This window comes from Enoplosus armatus, chromosome 6 (genome assembly GCF_043641665.1).
Source record: "Enoplosus armatus isolate fEnoArm2 chromosome 6, fEnoArm2.hap1, whole genome shotgun sequence".
Classification (NCBI taxonomy): Eukaryota; Metazoa; Chordata; class Actinopteri; order Centrarchiformes; family Enoplosidae; genus Enoplosus; species Enoplosus armatus.
The window spans coordinates 18,328,963-18,348,729 of record NC_092185.1 but is presented as its reverse complement, the minus strand read 5'-3'; the positions used below and the strand labels follow the sequence as shown (position 1 = coordinate 18,348,729).

General features: G+C 42.8%; 2 protein-coding genes across 3 annotated transcripts; both read left to right on the top strand.

Annotated features, from left to right (window-relative positions):
• The first annotated feature begins 3,189 nt into the window (after positions 1-3,189).
• th (tyrosine hydroxylase) lies at positions 3,190-9,067 on the top strand. Of its 2 annotated transcripts, XM_070906751.1 has the most exons (14): positions 3,190-3,273; positions 3,534-3,617; positions 3,731-3,934; positions 4,826-5,000; positions 5,108-5,196; positions 5,330-5,397; positions 5,488-5,538; positions 6,129-6,274; positions 6,431-6,566; positions 7,112-7,181; positions 7,275-7,331; positions 7,996-8,091; positions 8,208-8,341; positions 8,908-9,067. In XM_070906751.1, exons 1-14 carry the CDS (start codon positions 3,190-3,192, stop codon positions 9,065-9,067), a joined length of 1,554 nt encoding a protein of 517 aa, XP_070762852.1. The 2 variants fall into 2 exon arrangements, with proteins under 2 accessions (XP_070762852.1, XP_070762853.1); XM_070906752.1 differs by lacking the exon at positions 3,534-3,617.
• Positions 9,068-11,326: 2,259 nt separating this feature from the next.
• Positions 11,327-16,602, top strand: igf2b (insulin-like growth factor 2b). The gene is made up of 4 exons (XM_070908010.1): positions 11,327-11,465; positions 12,361-12,515; positions 14,166-14,343; positions 15,790-16,602. The coding sequence occupies exons 1-4, from the start codon at positions 11,391-11,393 to the stop codon at positions 16,027-16,029; spliced, it is 648 nt and encodes a 215-aa protein (XP_070764111.1). The 5' UTR covers positions 11,327-11,390; the 3' UTR covers positions 16,030-16,602.
• The last annotated feature ends 3,165 nt before the right edge of the window (positions 16,603-19,767 follow it).

Genomic DNA, 19,767 nt, shown 5'->3' with positions numbered 1-19,767 from the left:
TCTGAAGTCCCACAATTATGCAGGGAAAAGCTGACACTCACAATGCCACAATGCTGCCGCTGAATCAATACATAATTGTAATAATTATCATCCATTTGTGGACACGTCCGACACTTCCAGAAAAGAAGATGGAATTGGATAAACACAGAGGGATGAATGGCAGAGAGATATCACCTCTTCAAGTGCAACATTTCTAACAAAAGGTAACCTCCATACCAGGTATGAGCAATGATGGGGGTTGACAGCCAGAAAGGACTTTGCAACCCCTCTGCTGCCGAGCTACTGTAGACGAGTCAAGTAGGAGAGGGTGCATGTCACGATCCACTAAACCTTAAAATCTGGTAATTTATCAAGGTAATTCACATCCACAATTTCTGTCATGTCCCTTGTGCGTGTAACTTCAATTTGAAAAGTTTGTATGTGTAACAACCACAGCGAGGGAAAAAAAGGCTCACATACACTATCCCTGGCTAGAGAGAGACCAGGGAAAACTACTTGCGCGCTCATAGCAGCCGAGACAGTTGAGAAGATTATGTAAGGATCCCTCATCACTCCTAACTTCTCTTGGGACTGCTACTTGGACAGCATCTTCACCGTTGTCCCATTCAGAGCTCATGTCGTCTGAGATAGCTTCATCATTCTCATGCTCCATTTCAGCTTTTAAATGATCTGATTCATAAATGGCACAAAAATATTATCCTCATCATGAGTAGCCTCGGGTACATCTTCCTTTTCAGAGCCACTGTCATCAAAACCCTCCAATATCAAAGGAAATGCTCCTCTGCACTGAACCTGACACCCAGGTGCTGCACCATCATGTCACTGTGACAGTAAGCTATAAACATTATGTGCATCTAGTAGAAAATGAACTCTCTTACATATCTTTTACGTACCTTACGTACCAGATCATTGTTAAAAACAAATAGTTTGAGGAAAAACAGAGAGTTGAGAGTTTAACTGAGTGAAATTAATGAATGAGACAGGGTGTAATATAGTCCTGGGTCGCTAAAGACCCAAGGTATGCATTTAAGGGTTAATTATTAATACCTCTATGCTTTTAATGAAAAAGATGACCACAAACTGCCAGGTTGGGTGTAATTATGTCTGCAATTGCAATAACTCTATATGACAGGTCCAGAATAAACTCTGTCCTGCATGGCCTCTCATGGAACAAAGCATAAACTCGACATTGGAAAGCATTCTTATTCAAGCATCATCTTTGTCTGGCATAGATAGCAATAAAAGGGAAGAGCAGGAAAAAATGGGAAAGCTTTCTCTCTGGGTGATTTCAAATAGCCAGTAATAGGCTGTGGTCTTGATAAAGTGCGCCGACACAGGAAAGCAGACATTTGGAGGGAGGAGAAGGAGCGATATCAGTTTATCTTGATCCTGATTCAGCCTGTAGCTCTGCTGCTCTTCCTCAAACACACACAATCTGGTTGAAGTTCAATAAAACTGAGCTACTGTACAATCATGAAGTCTCTTGTGGCTTAGAATACAATTGTTTTTTATTTATTCTTTTTTATTCCTGGACTCACGTAGTAAAGAAACTCAATTTTGTAACAAATGGATGTTATTGTTGTTAGTCACAGATGTATTTTTAAATGCCAATTGTTTTCTGGCTATTTCAGCATGTTTTTCTTGGGGGAGCCTCAATATTGCGTGAATTACTATGGCAGCAAGTAATCTAAATTTTCTTATCATCTACATCAACCAGAGGAGTTATTAACAACATTTCTGATTGCTTTAAAAAAATTAACTGCTTGAAAGACGTGGATAGAACAAACCATAAAATTGATAATTGCTCCTATCTCTGAATAAATGTCAAGCTTCTGCCTGCAGCTCAGTCTTTTATGTCATACCACTTTCAAAAAAAGATCACAATAAAGACAAGAAACATAATAAAAAAACACAAGAAAGCTTTGTTTCTAAAGATACACCAATTTACTCTGTTTCCATGCAGAAAATAGGCTTAAACAAGGTGGAAAGGTGCTTTCTATCTTATTGTCTGTTTGCTTTATCTTTGTTTCTTCATACTCACTCTGTCGTCCCCCAGTCAAGGACAGAACCGCCGTTGTCTGTGCCCGGGGCTACATCAGTGCTCTTTAGCATTTTCAGCCTGTGTGTCCAGGTTGGGGGAAGAGTCACACTGGGGCCTATTTGCCTTCCCTGCACCCATGCAAGGTTGCTGCTGTGGCAGCATGTGGCCAGAGGTCCACAGATAATCGCTTTTACCTCTGCTCGCCTGTGGGCACCATACATCACTTCACAATCATGTTAACCACCGAAGTCCTCAGCCAAAAGCGGTACAAATTCACTTGATGTGGTTGTTGCCAAGGTAAGAAACAGAGTGTCCCAAACAGGAAAACAACGTCTTGTTCTCTCTTTCCTTGTTGTGTGTGTGTGCGTGTGTGTGTGCGTGTGTGTGTGTGTGTGTGTGTGTGTGTGTGCGTGTGTGTGTGTTTTTGCACAATCAAATCTAATTTGTGAAGAGCTGTGGAGATTGGATTGAGCTGATAAAGTGACTTAATTTTCCACAGTTGACTTTTCTCTAGTCTAACCTTTATGCAGAGCCCTGAGGTCAAAGCTTTGATTATAGCCTAAAGATGACTACAGTGGATCCAACTGGTGGTTGTAAGCACACAACTCCACCTCACTTATGTAAACGTTCATCAAATAAACAGGAATTAAGATACAAAAACAAAAAAAAGATATAGATATACAGTATATTGTTTTAGAAATATACAGAATCAAAGACTTGTGCAGGTTCATTTTTATTTTAAAATGTAATCGTTTATTTAGAAATCAGAACTAAAGTAATAACTTGAAATTGTTCAAAAGAAATGTTATAAATTCAACACTCGTTACCTTTTTTTTGAAGACCACTGAAACGTGCCAAACATTAGGAAAATGCTAAAAGTCCTGTGGGTGTGTGTAGGCTTTACAAAAGGTCACATATACTGTATATAGACTGCTCCAGGTTCCGATGTGTCTGACAGATTCTGCGCATTGATTGATAGGGATTAGCGTGTTTGACGTCAGAAACTGCAAACAAATGACCCCATAAAAAGAGGGAACCTGTCTGAAAAAAAGAAAAGGCTCTGGGCGCACAGCACAGCCGGAGACGTCTAGAGAGCGCCGCAACTACGCTGTCACTTCAGTCCCAACAGAAGACTTCTGCGCCTAAAGATGCCCCTTTCAAGCAGCTCCACATCCTCCACCAAGAGCATCCGCAGAGCAGCATCCGAGCTGGAGAGGTCTGACTCCATCACGGTAAGACACATCAACAAGTGTGTTTTGTTCTTTTTACATTCACTTATAATTGTGTCCCCAGTGATGTGTCTACATTATATTCAGAGGACCGCTAAAAAACGGTTGTATTACGCGCAAAGAGCTTGGCGAGGTGGCCATTACGCAGCGGCGACGCCTGATGACTAGATCATATCCATACAGAAAAAAGCTTGTAGCAATTAACAAGTAACATCAGTTCAAATGTGTGCTGTGGCAGCTACTCAGTCTTAGCTATGTCGTAGGTTTACCTTGACTGCACTGCTGTTCTAATGCGCATTTGGAGATGTAAAGCGCTCCCATCAAATATCCAAAGAGATGTGCAAAAGGTAAGAACATCCCAGCAGTTACCCCCGCTCTGTCGTTGTGTCTGTGTGCTCTGACAGTGGGTTAAATAAAGACCTCTGCAGTACGAAAGACTCTGGTTTCTCTTTTGGAACAGTCTCAAAGGTACCTCGGTAGACGGCAAAGCTTGATCGAGGACGCGCGCAAGGAGAGGGAAGCCGCCGCTGCAGCGGCAGAGGCTGCAGAGGCCAGCGAGCAGATCGTGTTTGAGGAGGACGATGGAAAAGCGCTGCTCAACATCTTCTTCACTTTAAGAAGCTCCAAGACACCTGCACTGTCGCGCACACTCAAAGTTTTCGAGGTATCACAATGGTATTTTTCAGGTTACAAAAGTGTATAAACCTGTGTATTTGAGAGTAAAATTTTGTGAATGAGGGTACCACTTTCTAATAAGGCAGCCTTTATAAAGTTGTATCTGATGGCTTAATTAAAGGCTAATTGAAAATTTACTCATTCTTTAAAGATCTTTTTTTTTTTTTAAATTCGATTAGATTAATGAGACATCATTTTGGGGTTGCTAGGTTGTGAAAAATCGCCCTGGTTGTTGTTATTTCTGTCCATTTATAAAAGAAAATGCAGTATATAAATGTATATTAATATATGAATATGCTCATTGGTGTCTCACTCTCTGATATGCCATCAAGTCTGGAGTTATAAATGTCAAGTTCAGTTCAATGGATTTTGGTCCAGACCGTCTGCAGACCTTTTCCATGGGGCAAGCAGTCAAACGGATTTTTCACGAACTGGCACCCCAAAACATGTTCCTATTAACGACTTATAGCCTGATCTGTAAATTATTTATTAACCAATTGCAACTCATTAGTTATGAATTAATGTCCCTTTATAAAGGGTACTTTTTTAGAAAGTAGGTCCAAAAAAGGTTTTGGAAGATAAAGCTTTTTAGGCTGCATCCCACATGCTGTGTCATTTGTCAACATATATACTGTAGGAAAGTGCATCTCATTTACTGCACAGTGAAAAAATTAATGGAGCCTCTTTTTTAAGTATGACCAAATTGAAAAATAATTTTCAACTCCTCAGTTCTATGTTAGATATCTCTGTACTACTGTTGAATGTTTTTTTAGTGAACTGTTTAGATTGCAATTATACAAAACTGTGCATGTCCTTGTCATTTGGCTGAAAACCATGTTCGAGGCAGAAGTTACATTTCAGTGTGTTGACTGTATTTCAGACGTTTGAAGCTAAGATTCACCATTTGGAGACGCGGCCATGCCGGAAGCTCAAGGACAGCCTGGAAGGCCTGGAGTACTTTGTTCGCTGTGAGGTGCACCTCTCAGACGTCGGTACTCTTATCAGCTCCATCAAGAGAAACGCGGAGGATGTTAAAACCACCAAAGAAGTCAAATGTAACACCCTTTTTTATAAAATAATTTGAAACATGTTCAATATTTTGCCAAAAAGAAAAAACAGCAGTGAAGTGAATTTGGTGATTTGTTTCCCTTTTCTCTATCAGTTCATTGGTTCCCAAAGAAAATAGCAGATTTGGACAAATGTCATCATCTGGTCACAAAATTTGATCCAGACTTGGATCAAGACCATCCCGTAAGTACCGACTTTTCCAGTACAGTAGCGCATACGATGAGAAAAACAGTTCTCATTACTGGGCTGGTTATGTTGTTGGACCAATATGTCATGACACAGAAAATGCGATCAGTGATTTATTTGATTTGAACAGGGCTACACAGACCCTGCTTACAGACAGAGGAGGAGAATGATTGGAGACATCGCCTTCAGATACAGACAGTGAGATACAGTCTGAATACTGCACAGACATCACATAAGAAAAAAATACTTGATTATTCCTGATACATCTGTACGTATGTTTGTCCTCAGCGGGCAGTCGATTCCCAGAGTGGAATACACAGCGGAGGAGATTGGCACATGGTAAGGGCTGCCGCACACTCCTTTATAATGCTGTTGATATATGATGTGCGTGTGAAGGCTGAAGACTTACACACAATTTACACTCAATACAAATTTCAAACAAGCGCTTTGACCTTCTTACTGTTTCACTATCAGAACATCGTGTGTTCATTCACCCCCGACTGACTCCGTTTCAACTCGTTTCTAAGACAGTTGGATGTCATTTGTCTTTCATTGGTATTTTTGGAAGATTTGTTACAGATGGAGGGCGCTAGATGTGGTAGCTTGAGTTTATCTGAGCACAAAATACATCAGGCAGCAGGAAACAAATGGTTTGACAGGAATAGTTTACAAGTCAGTGGATTTCCACTTGCGTCGTTCATTTTGCTTGGACAGTTTGAGCCAAAAGGAAAGTCATCTCTAAAGATTCATGATTCCTCCAAGAATTATTAGACAGGTTATTAGTCCATGGGATTTAATGGTTTATAAGGAAGGAGAAAGGTTACAAAAGAGGCAATAAAAAGACACATATGAATAGGTTTCAAAACTAATACAATCAAATAGAAAATGAGAAGAAATCTGAATTATCATGCAATTATATCCCTAATTAGGAGGGAAGTCTACTCAACTCTGAGGGACTTGTATACCACCCATGCCTGCAATGAATACCTCGAGGCTTTCCATCTGCTGGAAAGGCATTGTGGGTACAGTCCAGACAACATCCCTCAGCTGGAGGACGTGTCACACTTCCTCAAAGGTAAAGACGGGATAAGTAAACACCCACAGAGGAACAAATGTGAACTCAGGGTTTGACTCTCTCTCTCTCTCTCTGTCTCCCTCTGTCTCTTTATCCGCCACCTCATGAACACACACACACACACACACACACACACACACACACACACACACACAGAGCGTACAGGGTTCCAGCTGCGTCCAGTGGCAGGTCTGCTCTCAGCCAGAGATTTCCTGGCCAGTTTGGCATTCCGGGTGTTCCAGTGCACCCAGTACATCCGACACTCCTCCTCCCCAACGCATTCCCCAGAGCCGTGAGTACGACTGTGACTCCTGTTCAGTGAACATCCATAAGCCAAAACTATATTGGAATGTCATTTTGATCAAAAACATGTAGCCAAAGCATAAACACAAACAAAGCAAATAAATACAATGAAAATATGAAAAAAAAAAAAAAGCAGAATGAAACAACCAGTTAGTGATAGCAAATCATGTATCAAGTGAGAAATACTGCAGTGAAAAATTCTAATGAATTCAAATTAAAAAGCTATCCAAGTTTTCAGTTTAAATAAGCTCATTTCTTGAGGCATAAAAGGAAAGTCTGGATTTTTGGGACAAATTTAAGTTGGGTCTTTGGACAGTCTGTAAGAAAACAAACTTCTGTCTTCACTTATCTTGTTTCACACTGGGCACATTTTTGTTTTTCACTCTGCAACCATTGTTTTGTAATGCGACCAGATTGAATTGCCCGTTTGTGATGACAAAGTCTGTATTTAGTTAAACTGATCTGTGCAGGGTTTTTTTCAGATTTGATTCAAATATGGGTCCCAGTTGAATCTCTCTTTGTCTTCCTCCTCAGCGACTGTGTCCATGAGCTGCTGGGCCACGTCCCCATGCTGGCCGACCGCACCTTTGCTCAGTTTTCACAGGTGAGAGGGAGAGGCTCCAGCAGTCTTACAGATGATTGTTTCCCATGCTATGCTATTATGTTTTGGTAACTATTTATTGATTATTTGCTGCAGAACCTTGGTCTGGCATCACTCGGGGCATCAGATGAAGATATTGAGAAACTGTCCACAGTAAGACTCTAGTCCTCCAACACCGACAGTTCTTTGGTAACATTATTAAGGTGGGGAGAGGGGTTGAACCTTGACTTTTTAAAAAGCAAGACCCTACCTTAGTATTTGCTTTAAACTCTTCCCTTGACATAGAAAGAAATGAGAACATCCTCACTAGTATCTCAAATCAGCCCTGATATCCCCAATAATAATTTTTGACTTAGCCCAAACTGCACATTAGGAGTGGGATTAGCAATGGGCAAAATTATGAAAAACACAACAAATGATGGTCTTTATTCTTATTGGCTTGTGAAAAAGCGCCCTTCAAAAAGAAAACGTCTACTCCTGCTTCTCAAAACTGAAATTATGACTCTACCATCTGCTACATAATAAAGTGTAACATATCCCCGACAGTCAGTCTTTTTTTCCCCCAGTAAATTTCACAAGAAGAAGATTTAATAAGATTGAAATCCAGGGCAAGAAATAACTGAAGACCTTCCCCTGCTCTTGTCTCCCTTCAGCCAAAAGAAAAAATACATAACCCTCCCTCTTTTCTGACCCTACCTCCCTCCCTGATCATTTTTGTACAGGCTCTTGTCTAAAATGTGACACATAGATAATGAATTGATGTCCATCCCAGTATCCCTCTTTTTCTCAGTGGCTCTCTTTGTGGTTTTCCCATCAGCTATACTGGTTCACCGTCGAGTACGGCTTATGTAAACAGAATGGCGAGGTGAAGGCTTACGGTGCCGGACTGCTCTCCTCTTATGGAGAGCTTGTGGTGCGTTCCAGTTTTCTCTGCTCCCTTCTTCATGTTTTGAGTAAAAGGCAACAATCACAGCCAACTGGGCTATCAGCTAATTCTCCATCTTTTTTTATTTTCTCACTTTAATCCAGCACTCGCTGTCTGATGAACCAGAGACGAGGGAGTTTGATCCAGAGGCTGCGGCAGTGCAGCCCTATCAAGACCAGACATACCAGCCTGTCTACTTTATTTCTGAGAGTTTTTCAGATGCCAAGGAGAAATTCAGGTACTCATCCACAAAATGCTCCCCTCACACACTCATGCAAATACACAAGAACATACAGAGACAGAGAGAGGAGGGAAAAAAACAAAAATAGAGAGGGGTTATGTGAGGACAAGGTCAGAGAACAGCCAGCCAACCCCTGAGGCCACAAACTTTTGTAGGTCAGCCATAGCAGCCAGAAGACAGCTGTTACTAATGTAGTCTTTCTTACCAAGGCAAAACGCTGGAGTTTTATTTGGCAAACAGATCAAATGTTGCCCTGCAAAACAAGTAGCTTTAGTGAGTGTTTTGACAGTATTTGGTCTTCAGCAGAATATAGCACATGACATCTCTGCTGCCACACTGGAGGAGAAAACACCAGCATGGGAATGTTTGTAAAAGATGAAATAGAGTACATTATGAGTGTCTTCATAATGTATTTCTTATGTGGTACAAGCAGGATATTCTAGCCTCCGTTACGTGTATGTATGCATATATCGCAGGCCACATTACAGCTGGGGAAAATCTAAGCTCCGAGACAACCTCATTTTTGACTTCTTTAAGTCTGATCTCTCTCTGTCTTTGACAAGGGGGTACGTGTCTGGTATCAAGCGCCCCTTCTCGGTGAGGTTCGACCCGTACACCAGCAGCATCGAGGTGCTGGACAATCCGCTGAAGATCCAAGGAGGCCTGGAGGGTGTGAAGGATGAGCTCAAGATGCTGACAGACGCCCTCAGTGTTTTGTCCTGATGATGCCCCCCCCCCCCCCCCCCCCCCCGGCCTGCGACCGCCCTGCTGTTGTCTGCTCCCTCTCTGCTGCGCTCTGACCAATGTGTTCATCTTTCTGTGCTGTGCCTCCAGTATGATGCTGTCTCTGACAAGTTGTTGCTTGTTGTCGCCGGCAGGTAAGCCGACAAGGTTGCAACCATTAAAACCTCAATGTGCAGTGTGGGAAAAAAGTTTCCAAAGATGTGTAACGCCTCGCTGGGTGTGGATCCATTTGTGAAATGATGGTGGGGCCATTCATCCTGTTAAAGCAAAGTGTGTTGGAATATGTCAAAATCTCAACCAAAATCAAAGGGAACTGTGATGATGAATGTATTAAAAGAAAACTAAATGGGTATGGTATAATTATTTTAAAATTAAAGAAACATAACAGCAAAATAAATATTTAAGTGTATATTTAAATCATATTTATTTTATTTAGGGAGAAAAAGACCTCTGCTGTGTTAAAGGCTCTATTTGTTTTCCAGATATGTGAGTTCAGTATTTGAGTATTACCTCTAAATCTGCTTATTCATTTAGTTTTATGCTATTTTTGTCTTGCAGTGTAAATGCATAACAAAAGAAATAATAAAACACACTTTCCATGTAACGTACTGTTGATTACTGCTTGAGTAAAACTGATGTGTCCAATAATAAAGAATTGCAAATGAACTTCTTGATGTCATGTTTACAGAATTTATAAATGTTTTAGTCCTGCAACTCTTTAGGGGAAAAAAGTATATATATATATAATTCTGTTCCTCTCATGTCTGACCAGACAAACAGAAATCACAAGTCATTCAGACCAATATTTAATACATGATCGTTTACCACTATCTGCCACAAGAGGGGGCAGTCCAGCCGGGCGTACCTGCCTGATCTTAAAATCACAGCAGATTCTTATTGAGCCAATTAAAGGAGTAAATCTTCTTCATACTCTCCTCCTGCCTTGGGCTATTCTGCTACCTTATTAGGTGATAAAAACGAGCTGCTAAACATTTGAATGATAAAATAAACTTATGGACAAATAGATGGAATAAGGCTTTAGAAATACAGACATTTAAATCAAATATATGATTTTATTTATCTATTTTATTTAAATAACGTTGCATTATTCATTTTGAAAGAACAAACTTTTCTTTGTCCGGGCAGAGCTCCTAGTGGTCAGGTCAGAGGTTGTGAATCAGGATCCTTGGCACACTGAAGCCCTCCAACCTGCTGATAGCTGCGGGACAAACAAACGGAGGTTCGCTACCCGGACCACTAGGTGTCAGTCTGAGTCTGAAGACGCGTCCAGATCCTTACCTTCTGCAGAGGCCACACTTATATAAGCGGACCCTCACACTGTTTCATAAAGAAAAAAAGAAAAGCTTATTTATATGTATAATCACATTTTCGAGCTGGGTGTATGCATTTTCTCTGTCGTGGAGTTCCCTATGCAACATCTGGATGAGGTTTCTCTGCTGGACTTTTAACAGAGCGAGTCCAGTATCTGTCATCCCCACTGTGCGAGTGATGCATTGATAAACTGTTTTTATTAACATTATTTGTCTTGGAGCAACCAAATGTCACCTTTTTCTTCATCACCTCATCATGCCTCTTCATCATGTGATGCAGAATTTACATTGACCAAAAGGTATTTCTGCAGCAATCAGTCACTGCTGCTGCATCCTCCTCCTCCTCCTCTGTATCAACCCCAGTTCATGCTCTCTCCAGGTAGGATAACCTCAGTGATAAACCTTCACTCCACTGTCAGACACGTCTGACCCCGGTGACTACATCTACACCTGAATCAGAGGACAGCCGGAGACCTCGGCCACGCCGCTTCCACTCTGAATGTTAATCTTAATTACAGCAGGGCGGAGACATTGACATTTTTCTTGGAGTCTGAGTCTATTCTTGTTCAGTCTGCGTCCCGTGTGTAAACATTGTGATTGTAGGTTACGGTGCGTAAACGTGGAAAATGCCTATGGAATTGTTCCATATTTTGTGACTCTCACTCTCACTCTCTCTTTTCTCTTTTTGCTTTTTTCTCCCTTTAAGCACTTTTCCATAAAACGTCTCTGGACCGTTTTTTTTTTTTTTTTTTTTTTTACCAGCCGTGAAGAGGAGGAGCGAGGGGGTGGGGTGTGGGTGTAGGGGCGTGTTTTGGTATATAATACTTCTCCCTGAGAAGTTTTGTCTGTCGCCTGGTCTTTGGGACAGCCTCTCACACATCATCTCTATAGCCGCACCAACTGGGAAACTAACTCACCTGCAATCTCTGCAACCAAATAACCCCCCAACGTTTTGACTACTGCCATCTGACATGGAGACCCAGCAAAGACACGGAGCTCACTCACTTTGCCACACCTGCCGGAGAACGGAGAGCAGCAGAATGAAGGTAACCAGATGGAACAAATAGTTGTATACTCTCCGGTTGTGCTGTGCGGGTATTGGCAGACCTCTGGCGGGGTTATAACGATGTTTTCTTGGCTTTACGCGTGAGAAAAGCGCTTCGGGCTGAGCAGATGCATTGATCGCATCATTATTTTTTTTTTTTTGTGCAATGTGAGCAACCGGACATCTCTTAATTTGCATGCAACAGAGAAAGTTCAAGGTGCATAAATGACATGGAGTGCGGCTGAAGCTTTGAAGCCTTTGTGCAACAGGTTACCTGGTAGGATAGAAGAGAAAGAGTTTGAGAGGTATTTTATTCTTCCCTCCTCGCCTGGATGGTGCGCTGGACTCGGAGCACAGCTGGTCTTTTTGTCGGCAGATAGGGGGCGGTAGGTCTGAGGGTCAGTGAGCTCACCGCAGGGTGAGCAAGGGGAAAATATATGCTGAGTCTGGCTTTTCGGATAGTTAACTATCGAGCAGCCGGTCTTGCAACTTTTGGAGAGTTGTGTAAGAGCGTGGAAGCCAGAGATACTGTCTACATTTTCCTCCAGAATAAGCACTTCTCTCAGGTGCGACACGGTGACAGCGGCTGATAACAGTCTGGAGGAGGAGGAGGAGGAGGAGGAGGGTGGGGGGTGGTATCATATCATTGGTCTCGCGTAATAGTTAGTAGGTCAATACATAGAAACAGCATCTGGAAGTCGCAGGCTACATCTTGTACAAGCATGCAGATGTGAGTGCGCAAAGAGGACCCTCTTATATCACCCTGAAAGGCAACATCTGGCTGTCATCTGGGCTTTTTTTCCCCCTAATATTTTTTAATGTCATCCCTTCTGAAATGTGTGGCTGCCTCTTTTGATCCGGCGCTTTATTCTGCAATGTGTGCTTTTGTCCTGCAGGTCAAGAAGATGTCTTCGTCCAGTCGCGCGCTGCTGTTTGCACTGGCCCTGACGCTCTACGTTGTGGAAATAGCCTCGGCAGAGACGCTGTGTGGGGGAGAGCTGGTGGATGCGCTGCAGTTTGTCTGCGAAGACAGAGGCTTCTATTTCAGTAGGTTTCAAGCCGTTGCAAGGTCTCACAATTGGGCTGCACACAATGTTTCGCCTTCTTTTTTTTTTTTTTGTGCTCCTCTGTTGAGTCTCTCTGCTGCTCACATCTGTTTGGATAGCTGAGACTATCGCTCTGTCTGTGGCTGTGTGGTATGCGTGTTTGGTATTTGTCTTTCTCACGCACTCACACTCACACACACACACACACACACACACGCACACACACATTGACTGAGAGGCAGAAAGAGTGAGAGAGAGATTATAGCCAGCTGTGTGTCTCAAGACCTCGTCCAGGCTGCTCTGCTGAGTGTGCGCATTCTGCCTTCAGCCCATACCTCTCATTGCATATGAAAGGCCGGCGAGCTGTGAAGGCACACACGACTCAGCGCGACACAATGGACCGCTTGTTTACCAGTAAAGTAATAGCACCCCAAGAGGCATACCAGTCACCTCAGCACCAGTGTTCCCAGGCCGGGCGACCACACTGATGAGTAGGAGGGGGGTGGGGAGAGAGGAGGAGGAGAAGGAGGAGGGGGGTGTTTTTGATGTCAGGTTAAGAGGACGGATCATTAACATCAATTCTGATTATTGCTTCCATTGTAGTGATGATGGGAATAGCTGTAAAGCATTATGTGAATGCATTGTGCTGGGTGTTAATCCTCCAATGGATAAGCTTCTGTTTGCACAGTCTGCAGTGTTTTCCACATGCAGAACTTATACCTTCCTCAGACATATGCAGCTGAGGAAACACTTTGTTATTCCTAAAAGATATTAGCTATGTCCCACCCACCGCCTTTTTCGCCTTTGACAGACAGACAGTTTCTTTGTGCGCTGCTTGCCACAGAAGCTCTTCTCTCCAATCAGAAAAGATCATTATCCAATTTAGGCCAACATATATGTGCTCCCTCCTCCTCCTCTTTCGCCTTCTCCTCCCCCCTGGATCACCCTCTCTTTTCTCTCTCATGTTCTCTCTTCCTGCAATCAAATCTAGCCTCCCCTCTCATGAGATTTCTCCAACAGTCTGTGTGGCGCAGGACTTCAAACAAGGCCTTTATTGGATGTGGATAATGTTCCCCTGTGCAACATGCTAACCCTCCACCCCTTTACCTTATTCTTCTACACCTTTATCTCTCCTTTGCTCTCTTCCTCTTTTGTTTTCTTTCCCTCTGTTCTCTCTCTCTCCCTCTCTGCACTGATCCCTTCTCTCCTGTTGTCTCTACCTCTCTCTGCCCCTCCTCTCCTCTCTCCCTCCTCATCCTCTTTATCTCTGCTGACTTGACAAAGGACAAGGTCATAAAAGAGTTTCCATTTTATGTATTTGCTCACCCAAAGGTCTGTCTGAGAGCTTAGCTGTCTGTCTCCATCACTCTCCTTTTGGTGTCTAGAGTACAGGGTGTTTACTTGAGTGTATTCACTCATTAAAGGACTTCCAGATAGCCCTAATCAGATTATCCTCTACAAACAAAAAGATTTGTTGCAGTTGGTCATAGATTTCCTTTTATCCTCTTTGCTCCATGGACTGCTATGATTGTTGAAGTAATCCTGCAAAAAACAACCCCAGATTCATTTGCTGATGCCAGTGTTGTGTTCTCAGGCCTCAACCTCACCCTCCTCATGGCCTTTCTTCATCTCTTGTTGTGTTTCTCCTCAGGTAGGCCAACCAGCAGGGGTAACAACCGGCGCACCCAGAACCGTGGGATCGTAGAGGAGTGTTGTTTCCGTAGCTGTGACCTCAACCTGCTGGAGCAGTACTGTGCCAAACCCGCCAAGTCCGAAAGGGACGTGTCGGCCACCTCTCTACAGGTCATACCTGTGATGCCCGCACTAAAACAGGTACGTCTCAACAGCAACAACAACAACATGCCAGTATGGGAAACAATGCTAATCTTCGTGTCTATCTGTCCTCCCATCTCCTGTGCCTCTATTCACCTATGAGCCTCACCCCTATGTCCCTGACACCGAGTGCAGACTGAAACCCACGCAAAGACAGGTTTATCTTGTTAAATGGTCATTGGTAAGCAGTTACCTCCCGTGCAAAGTGCTGACCATTGTGGAAAACATCAAGACAGGACATTATATTCAGGAAAAGGCAGAGTCATACTCACAGACTGTGTGTGTGTGAGAGAGAGAAAGTCTGTGAGATGGTGGAGACTGCTGGTCCGTAACAAAACAGTGTGTTCTGAGTGTGTGATTATTAGTCACGGAACAGCAAGCTCTCTCCGAAACTGGCATGCGTTTTGATCTGCGCGGTCAGAGACACCTGACCTGGCCTGTGGAGCTTCTCTGAAACATGTCACAAGCATGCAGAGAATCGTCAAAGCGTTTCAGGTCTTTTCACTGCGGTCACAAGACTGGGCCGTGGCTGCTCTCCAGACCTCTTAAAATCCCTCGAACCTTCCCTTTGGACAGGACTGGAAAGATGTTTATAATGTTTCTGCTTTGAGTTGTTAGAAAAGCAGCACCAGTGGCATGAGATCGCTAGTGATGTAAACAACAACAGCAACAAAAAAAGAAATGTCAGGAGGAAAATAATGTACCTTCTGTCTGAAATGCAAAAAAAAAAAAAAAGAGAGACTGCAAAGGAATTAGTTTGGACATGTCCCTAGTTTGTCTGGGCAGGGAGAGTTGATGGGTACAGCCTGCTCTGAGGGCCAGCTGTTCTTAGGCTATTGAGCAGGCCTGCAGTGAATGAAGGGGGATAAACACTCCTCAAGTGGCAGGACCAAAACAAGCCATTCAGATGGAGCACTGGCTACTCGCGCATAAATTCTAGCTTCGCTGCTACCACTCCCACTTTGTCTCGACCTCTGGTGCTCAGCACAACACCTAACGCTGTTTAAAAGAGTTTGCTGTGTTAGAATGGAGGTTTTTGAAATGACAATGCATTTATGTGTTGTTTCATTCGGTCTGTGGAGGTTAGTCGGTTCATCGGGTCGTTGGGTGACCGACGACGTGCTCCTCATATGTATATGAGGCGAGTGACCGCCCTTCCCTTTGACAGTATGTTAAAGAGGCTGAACTAAGCACTTGCTGACAGCTTCTCTCAGTCGAGGGAAGCAAAACAAGGGCAAGTCAGAGGCAAGGCGAGTCTGTTATGACGCTCTGTGCTATAAGAATGACATTTGATTTCCATTTGACTGGCCCAACAATGAGTGTTTTCACAAAATAAACAAGGCTTTCCTCCATTGTAATAAGCACTTGCACAGTATCTTATCACCCCTAATGAACTGACTCCATCTTTTCCCTTTTTCCCCTATTTTCGCCTGCACGCCACAATAGGAAGTCCCAAGGAAGCAGCATGTGACCGTGAAGTATTCCAAATACGAGGTGTGGCAGAGGAAGGCGGCCCAGCGGCTCCGGAGGGGTGTCCCCGCCATCCTGAGGGCCAAAAAGTTTCGGAGGCAGGCGGAGAAGATCAAAGCCCAGGAGCAGGCAATCTTCCACAGGCCCCTGATCAGCCTGCCCAGCAAACTGCCTCCTGTCTTGCTCGCCACGGACAACTATGTCAATCACAAATGAGCCCGCTGCCAGCCCTTTGCACAGACAAGAGTTTGGAGGGAGAAAAAAAGACTAGGGGATTATAGCTTTGTCTCTGACGTCATTTCTGTGGCAGTCCTCTCTGATCTCCCCTGCCCTGTCCGAGCCCACCAATCCCCCCACCCCCCCACCCAACCCCTTCTGCTCTCATCCACTACTTCTTGACCCCGTGGCCCTTTTCTAATGCCCCCCTCAACCCCACCCGCCCACCCTCCTCCGGCACACAAACATGCCTACACATTCTTCCTGTCTGAACTCCTTCGCTCCCTCTCTCTTTCAGTCACTGACACAAAAGGCACAAACACAAATGATGAACAAAAAGTTAACAATTCGGCTGAATGCAATTCAGGTGGATCCTTAAGCAAAAGAGAAAAGGGAAGGGAGAAAAGAAGATGAAAGAGATCGGTGGTTTGCAAGTGTCAAGAGGACACCCAGCGGAATGTTTTTTTGTCCTTGTGGAAGACAACTGAGAGTGAAGAGCAGCTTGCATGAAAGAATCCATTCCACATCATTTTTCCTGAGGCAAAAAGAAAATCTCTGTTAGTTCTTTTTCTTATTAGTTTGCACCTCTACCTATAAAGGGACTTCCACACTGTAAGGAATTATTTTGTAAAATTAGATTCCTGTTCCAGCACCTTTTGATCACAAACAAAAAGCAGAAAAGAGTCTGCAAAATTGCACATTGCCACGGATTACGTCAAAGTAAAGAAAAAAATGGCACTATTTTTTTATGAACAATGAACGTGTAGCTTAAAAAAATGTCATGGTGCTAGCTTTGGGAATGGACTCAAAGAAGAGGTTGAAAAGCACGTTTTTTTTTTCTTTGAATGAATATTAAAACTTTCCGTTTTAAGGAAAGTGTGACTTTTAAAAAAAGGAAAATAAAGGATATGGGGGAGCTCCAGGCAGTGGCAATGTCAAGGGGGAAGTGTCACTGAAAAAAGATATGGGCTGTGTTGGCATCTAGGCTCACAGCGAGTGCTAGCGGCTGCTCATCACTAGCTTGTCAGCGTAAGCGGCAAGGAGGACCTGAGACCCAGTCCCTGTTCCTCCTGTCCCTCTGAGGCTGCTAGACACAGGGAGCAGTGTGGGGACACATAATGGGACACCGTGGACCGCCTGGATTGGGACAGTACTACAGTTCTGGGACAGTACTTCCTGTTTGCCATGGCTTTGCAGACTGCTCTGACAGGAAGTAACATGGCATGGACAAAGAGCAAGTGGGATAATGATGATTCTATTTTATTTTGTCTTTTTTTTTCTGTTTTTCTTTTCATATCAATGTTTCAATGAAAAAAAAGGAAAACCCCGTCAGTTTCTGGTACCGTGACATTCCTGTTTTTCCAAGTTAGGCCTTTTTTTGTTTCCATGGTTATTGTTATGATGTTATTTTACAGTTCTAAAGAAAGGCACAAAATTTCAATTCAAAGGGAAAAAAACAGCAATAATGTCAACTAACATTTTATTTTTATTGTATATCCGTAGTATTCACATGCTTTTGCCTGAAAACAAATACTTGAATATATATATATACATCTATATATATATATAAATATAGATATATAATTAGTTTCCAGGGACGTTGTGTTATTTTCCTTTAGTCTGAGCTGTATCTTGCGTAATGAGCCGCCAAGCTTTTTTGTTTGTTTGTTGAAATACAAATAAGGGCACTGTATAAAGGCATTATTTATTTTGTTATAAAATATATTTGAAAAATTGGTCCAAATAATATACGTAGCACTGATGCTCAACTGACGGATTTATTTTGTATGATCTCTGTTTTCCAATTGGAGTTGTAAGGCTTTTTTGTAGATGCTTTGTACCAAAAATAATGTCTTCTTTTTCCTTTTTTTTGTTTTGCCATAGTTACATTAAATTAATATTTTAACAGCAGCATAGCCTGGATTGCTTAGGCATGTTATGTCACACAAATAGGCACATACTCTGAATACGTTGGTCTGCATGGATTTCCAGAAGCCTGTCAGGGTGATCTGTGAAAAGGAAAGCATCAATGAGTGACTTTATTATTGGAAAAATAACTGTTCAACATTGATTGTACTCAAACCCACTATGTTTTGAAGCCACTTTAGTATTGATGGCGGGGGGAAATGATCAGTCCTTCATTAAATCATGTCTTTGTAATTGTGCATGGTGTCCTATGATCTTCTAAGGAGCATCTTGCTTATGTGCCAGTGCCACTGATGTTGTCGTGTGTTGGTTTGGGTCATGAGGCCATAAATGTCCTCTCAGTTGTAGATTTAGGGTTTAGCTTACATATGACTTAACACGAGTCATTGTGTCGATGCCTTAATTGGAGTTAACGATGTTGCTATGATGCTAGTAACCATCTAAGGTCACCTAAAGGTCATTGTCTATCAAGAAGAGAGCATATCATCACTCAACACCTCACTGTTCTCCTCTGTCTACCTATCTATATATCTATCTGTCCATCTGTCCTTTGTTCTCTGTTTTATAGAAGACAATGCCCCCTGATCTTATGCATCAACAGTATGTATCTGTATTTGCATGGCGAGGAGGGGGTGGGGTGGTGGTGGGGGGGGGGGGGCAGGGTTGTTAGCCTGCCATTCACCCCTCACCAATCTTCCAATCATCCATCCATTATGCATTTGATGAAGGGCTATCACGCTGAACCATTTCTGAAGCACTCAGGAAAAAAAAACTATCTATGCTCTCCGAGGGAAAAGTGGAGTAGTTGCTGAGTGTAAGTGATAATCTTGTTGTGGAAGGGCAGCTGAGGTTGTTACCCATACCTGGCCACAATGATACAGCTCTCTGTGACAAACCACTGAAGCCCATGTCAGAAACAAGGTCATTCTGTGCCACATTGTAGTTTCCTCCTCTGTCGTGTCATGCATCACCCATGAAATGGAGACTTAATGGATACTTGTCCTGCTGTGGCGAAGAGTCAAGCCAATACTTTCTATCTTCTTTCTGTCAGAGAGATCTCAATTATCAAGGCTGCGTCCTGTCTCTAATTATATTCTACTTCAGTTGTGCAACAAAGCAGGCAGTGCAATTATTATTATTATTATATTACTATTGTTAATAATAATATTATTATTATATTTTCTATTTTTATTCTATATTTTCCTGCTAGGACTGCATTCATTCACTATTGTAATGTTCAAACAGGCTACTCTAGTGTTCTTATGAATGGCGTGAAAGACAACCACTTCTTTTCGCTGAATATGAAGAGATACCTTGCCGAGCAATGGCAACTTTTTCTGTGTCAGTAGCTCACTCAGCCTGTGTGTATTTTATTGATTTAACCTCTGCACGCTAGAACGTCCGAAATGCACAATTCATGTACTTTCATTTTTAATATCAATAAAAAAAACATTTTATCAAACATACAATGTCTAAAAGATTCACTTGCTTTGTTCAGTGTATTTGCCTGTCTCGGTGTGTGTTGAGCTCGAGGGCCATTTTTGAAATCTTGAAATTTTTTAAACCTTGTGTACCCTGTAAATGATTTATTGCATCTTAAGGCCTTGCAAAGAATCTCCAGCTGCTTTTAGCACCCTCTCCCTCCCCCATCTCCCTCTCTTCTCTCGCCCTCTCTCCAGTCCATGTCTGTCTCTGTCTGTCTGTCTCCTGCACTGTGACAGGGCAAAATGTGCCAAAGTGGAAATCAGCACTCACAGAGTGGCGAGCAGGCTGGCCACAACTCCTCAGTCCTCCCTCTGCTGCATGCCACAC

Bases quoted from the DNA above. Each gene is read 5' to 3' on its own strand.
- th (XM_070906751.1), top strand. From the start codon at position 3,190: ATGCCCCTTTCAAGCAGCTCCACATCCTCCACCAAGAGCATCCGCAGA. The intron at 5,197-5,329 runs GTAAGTACCGAC...TGATTTGAACAG, and splicing joins ACTTGGATCAAGACCATCCC to GGCTACACAGACCCTGCTTA. The intron at 5,539-6,128 runs GTAAGGGCTGCC...ATCCCTAATTAG, and splicing joins GCGGAGGAGATTGGCACATG to GAGGGAAGTCTACTCAACTC.
- igf2b (XM_070908010.1), top strand. From the start codon at position 11,391: ATGGAGACCCAGCAAAGACACGGAGCTCACTCACTTTGCCACACCTGC. The intron at 12,516-14,165 runs GTTTCAAGCCGT...CTCCTCAGGTAG, and splicing joins AGAGGCTTCTATTTCAGTAG to GCCAACCAGCAGGGGTAACA. The intron at 14,344-15,789 runs GTACGTCTCAAC...ACGCCACAATAG, and splicing joins TGATGCCCGCACTAAAACAG to GAAGTCCCAAGGAAGCAGCA.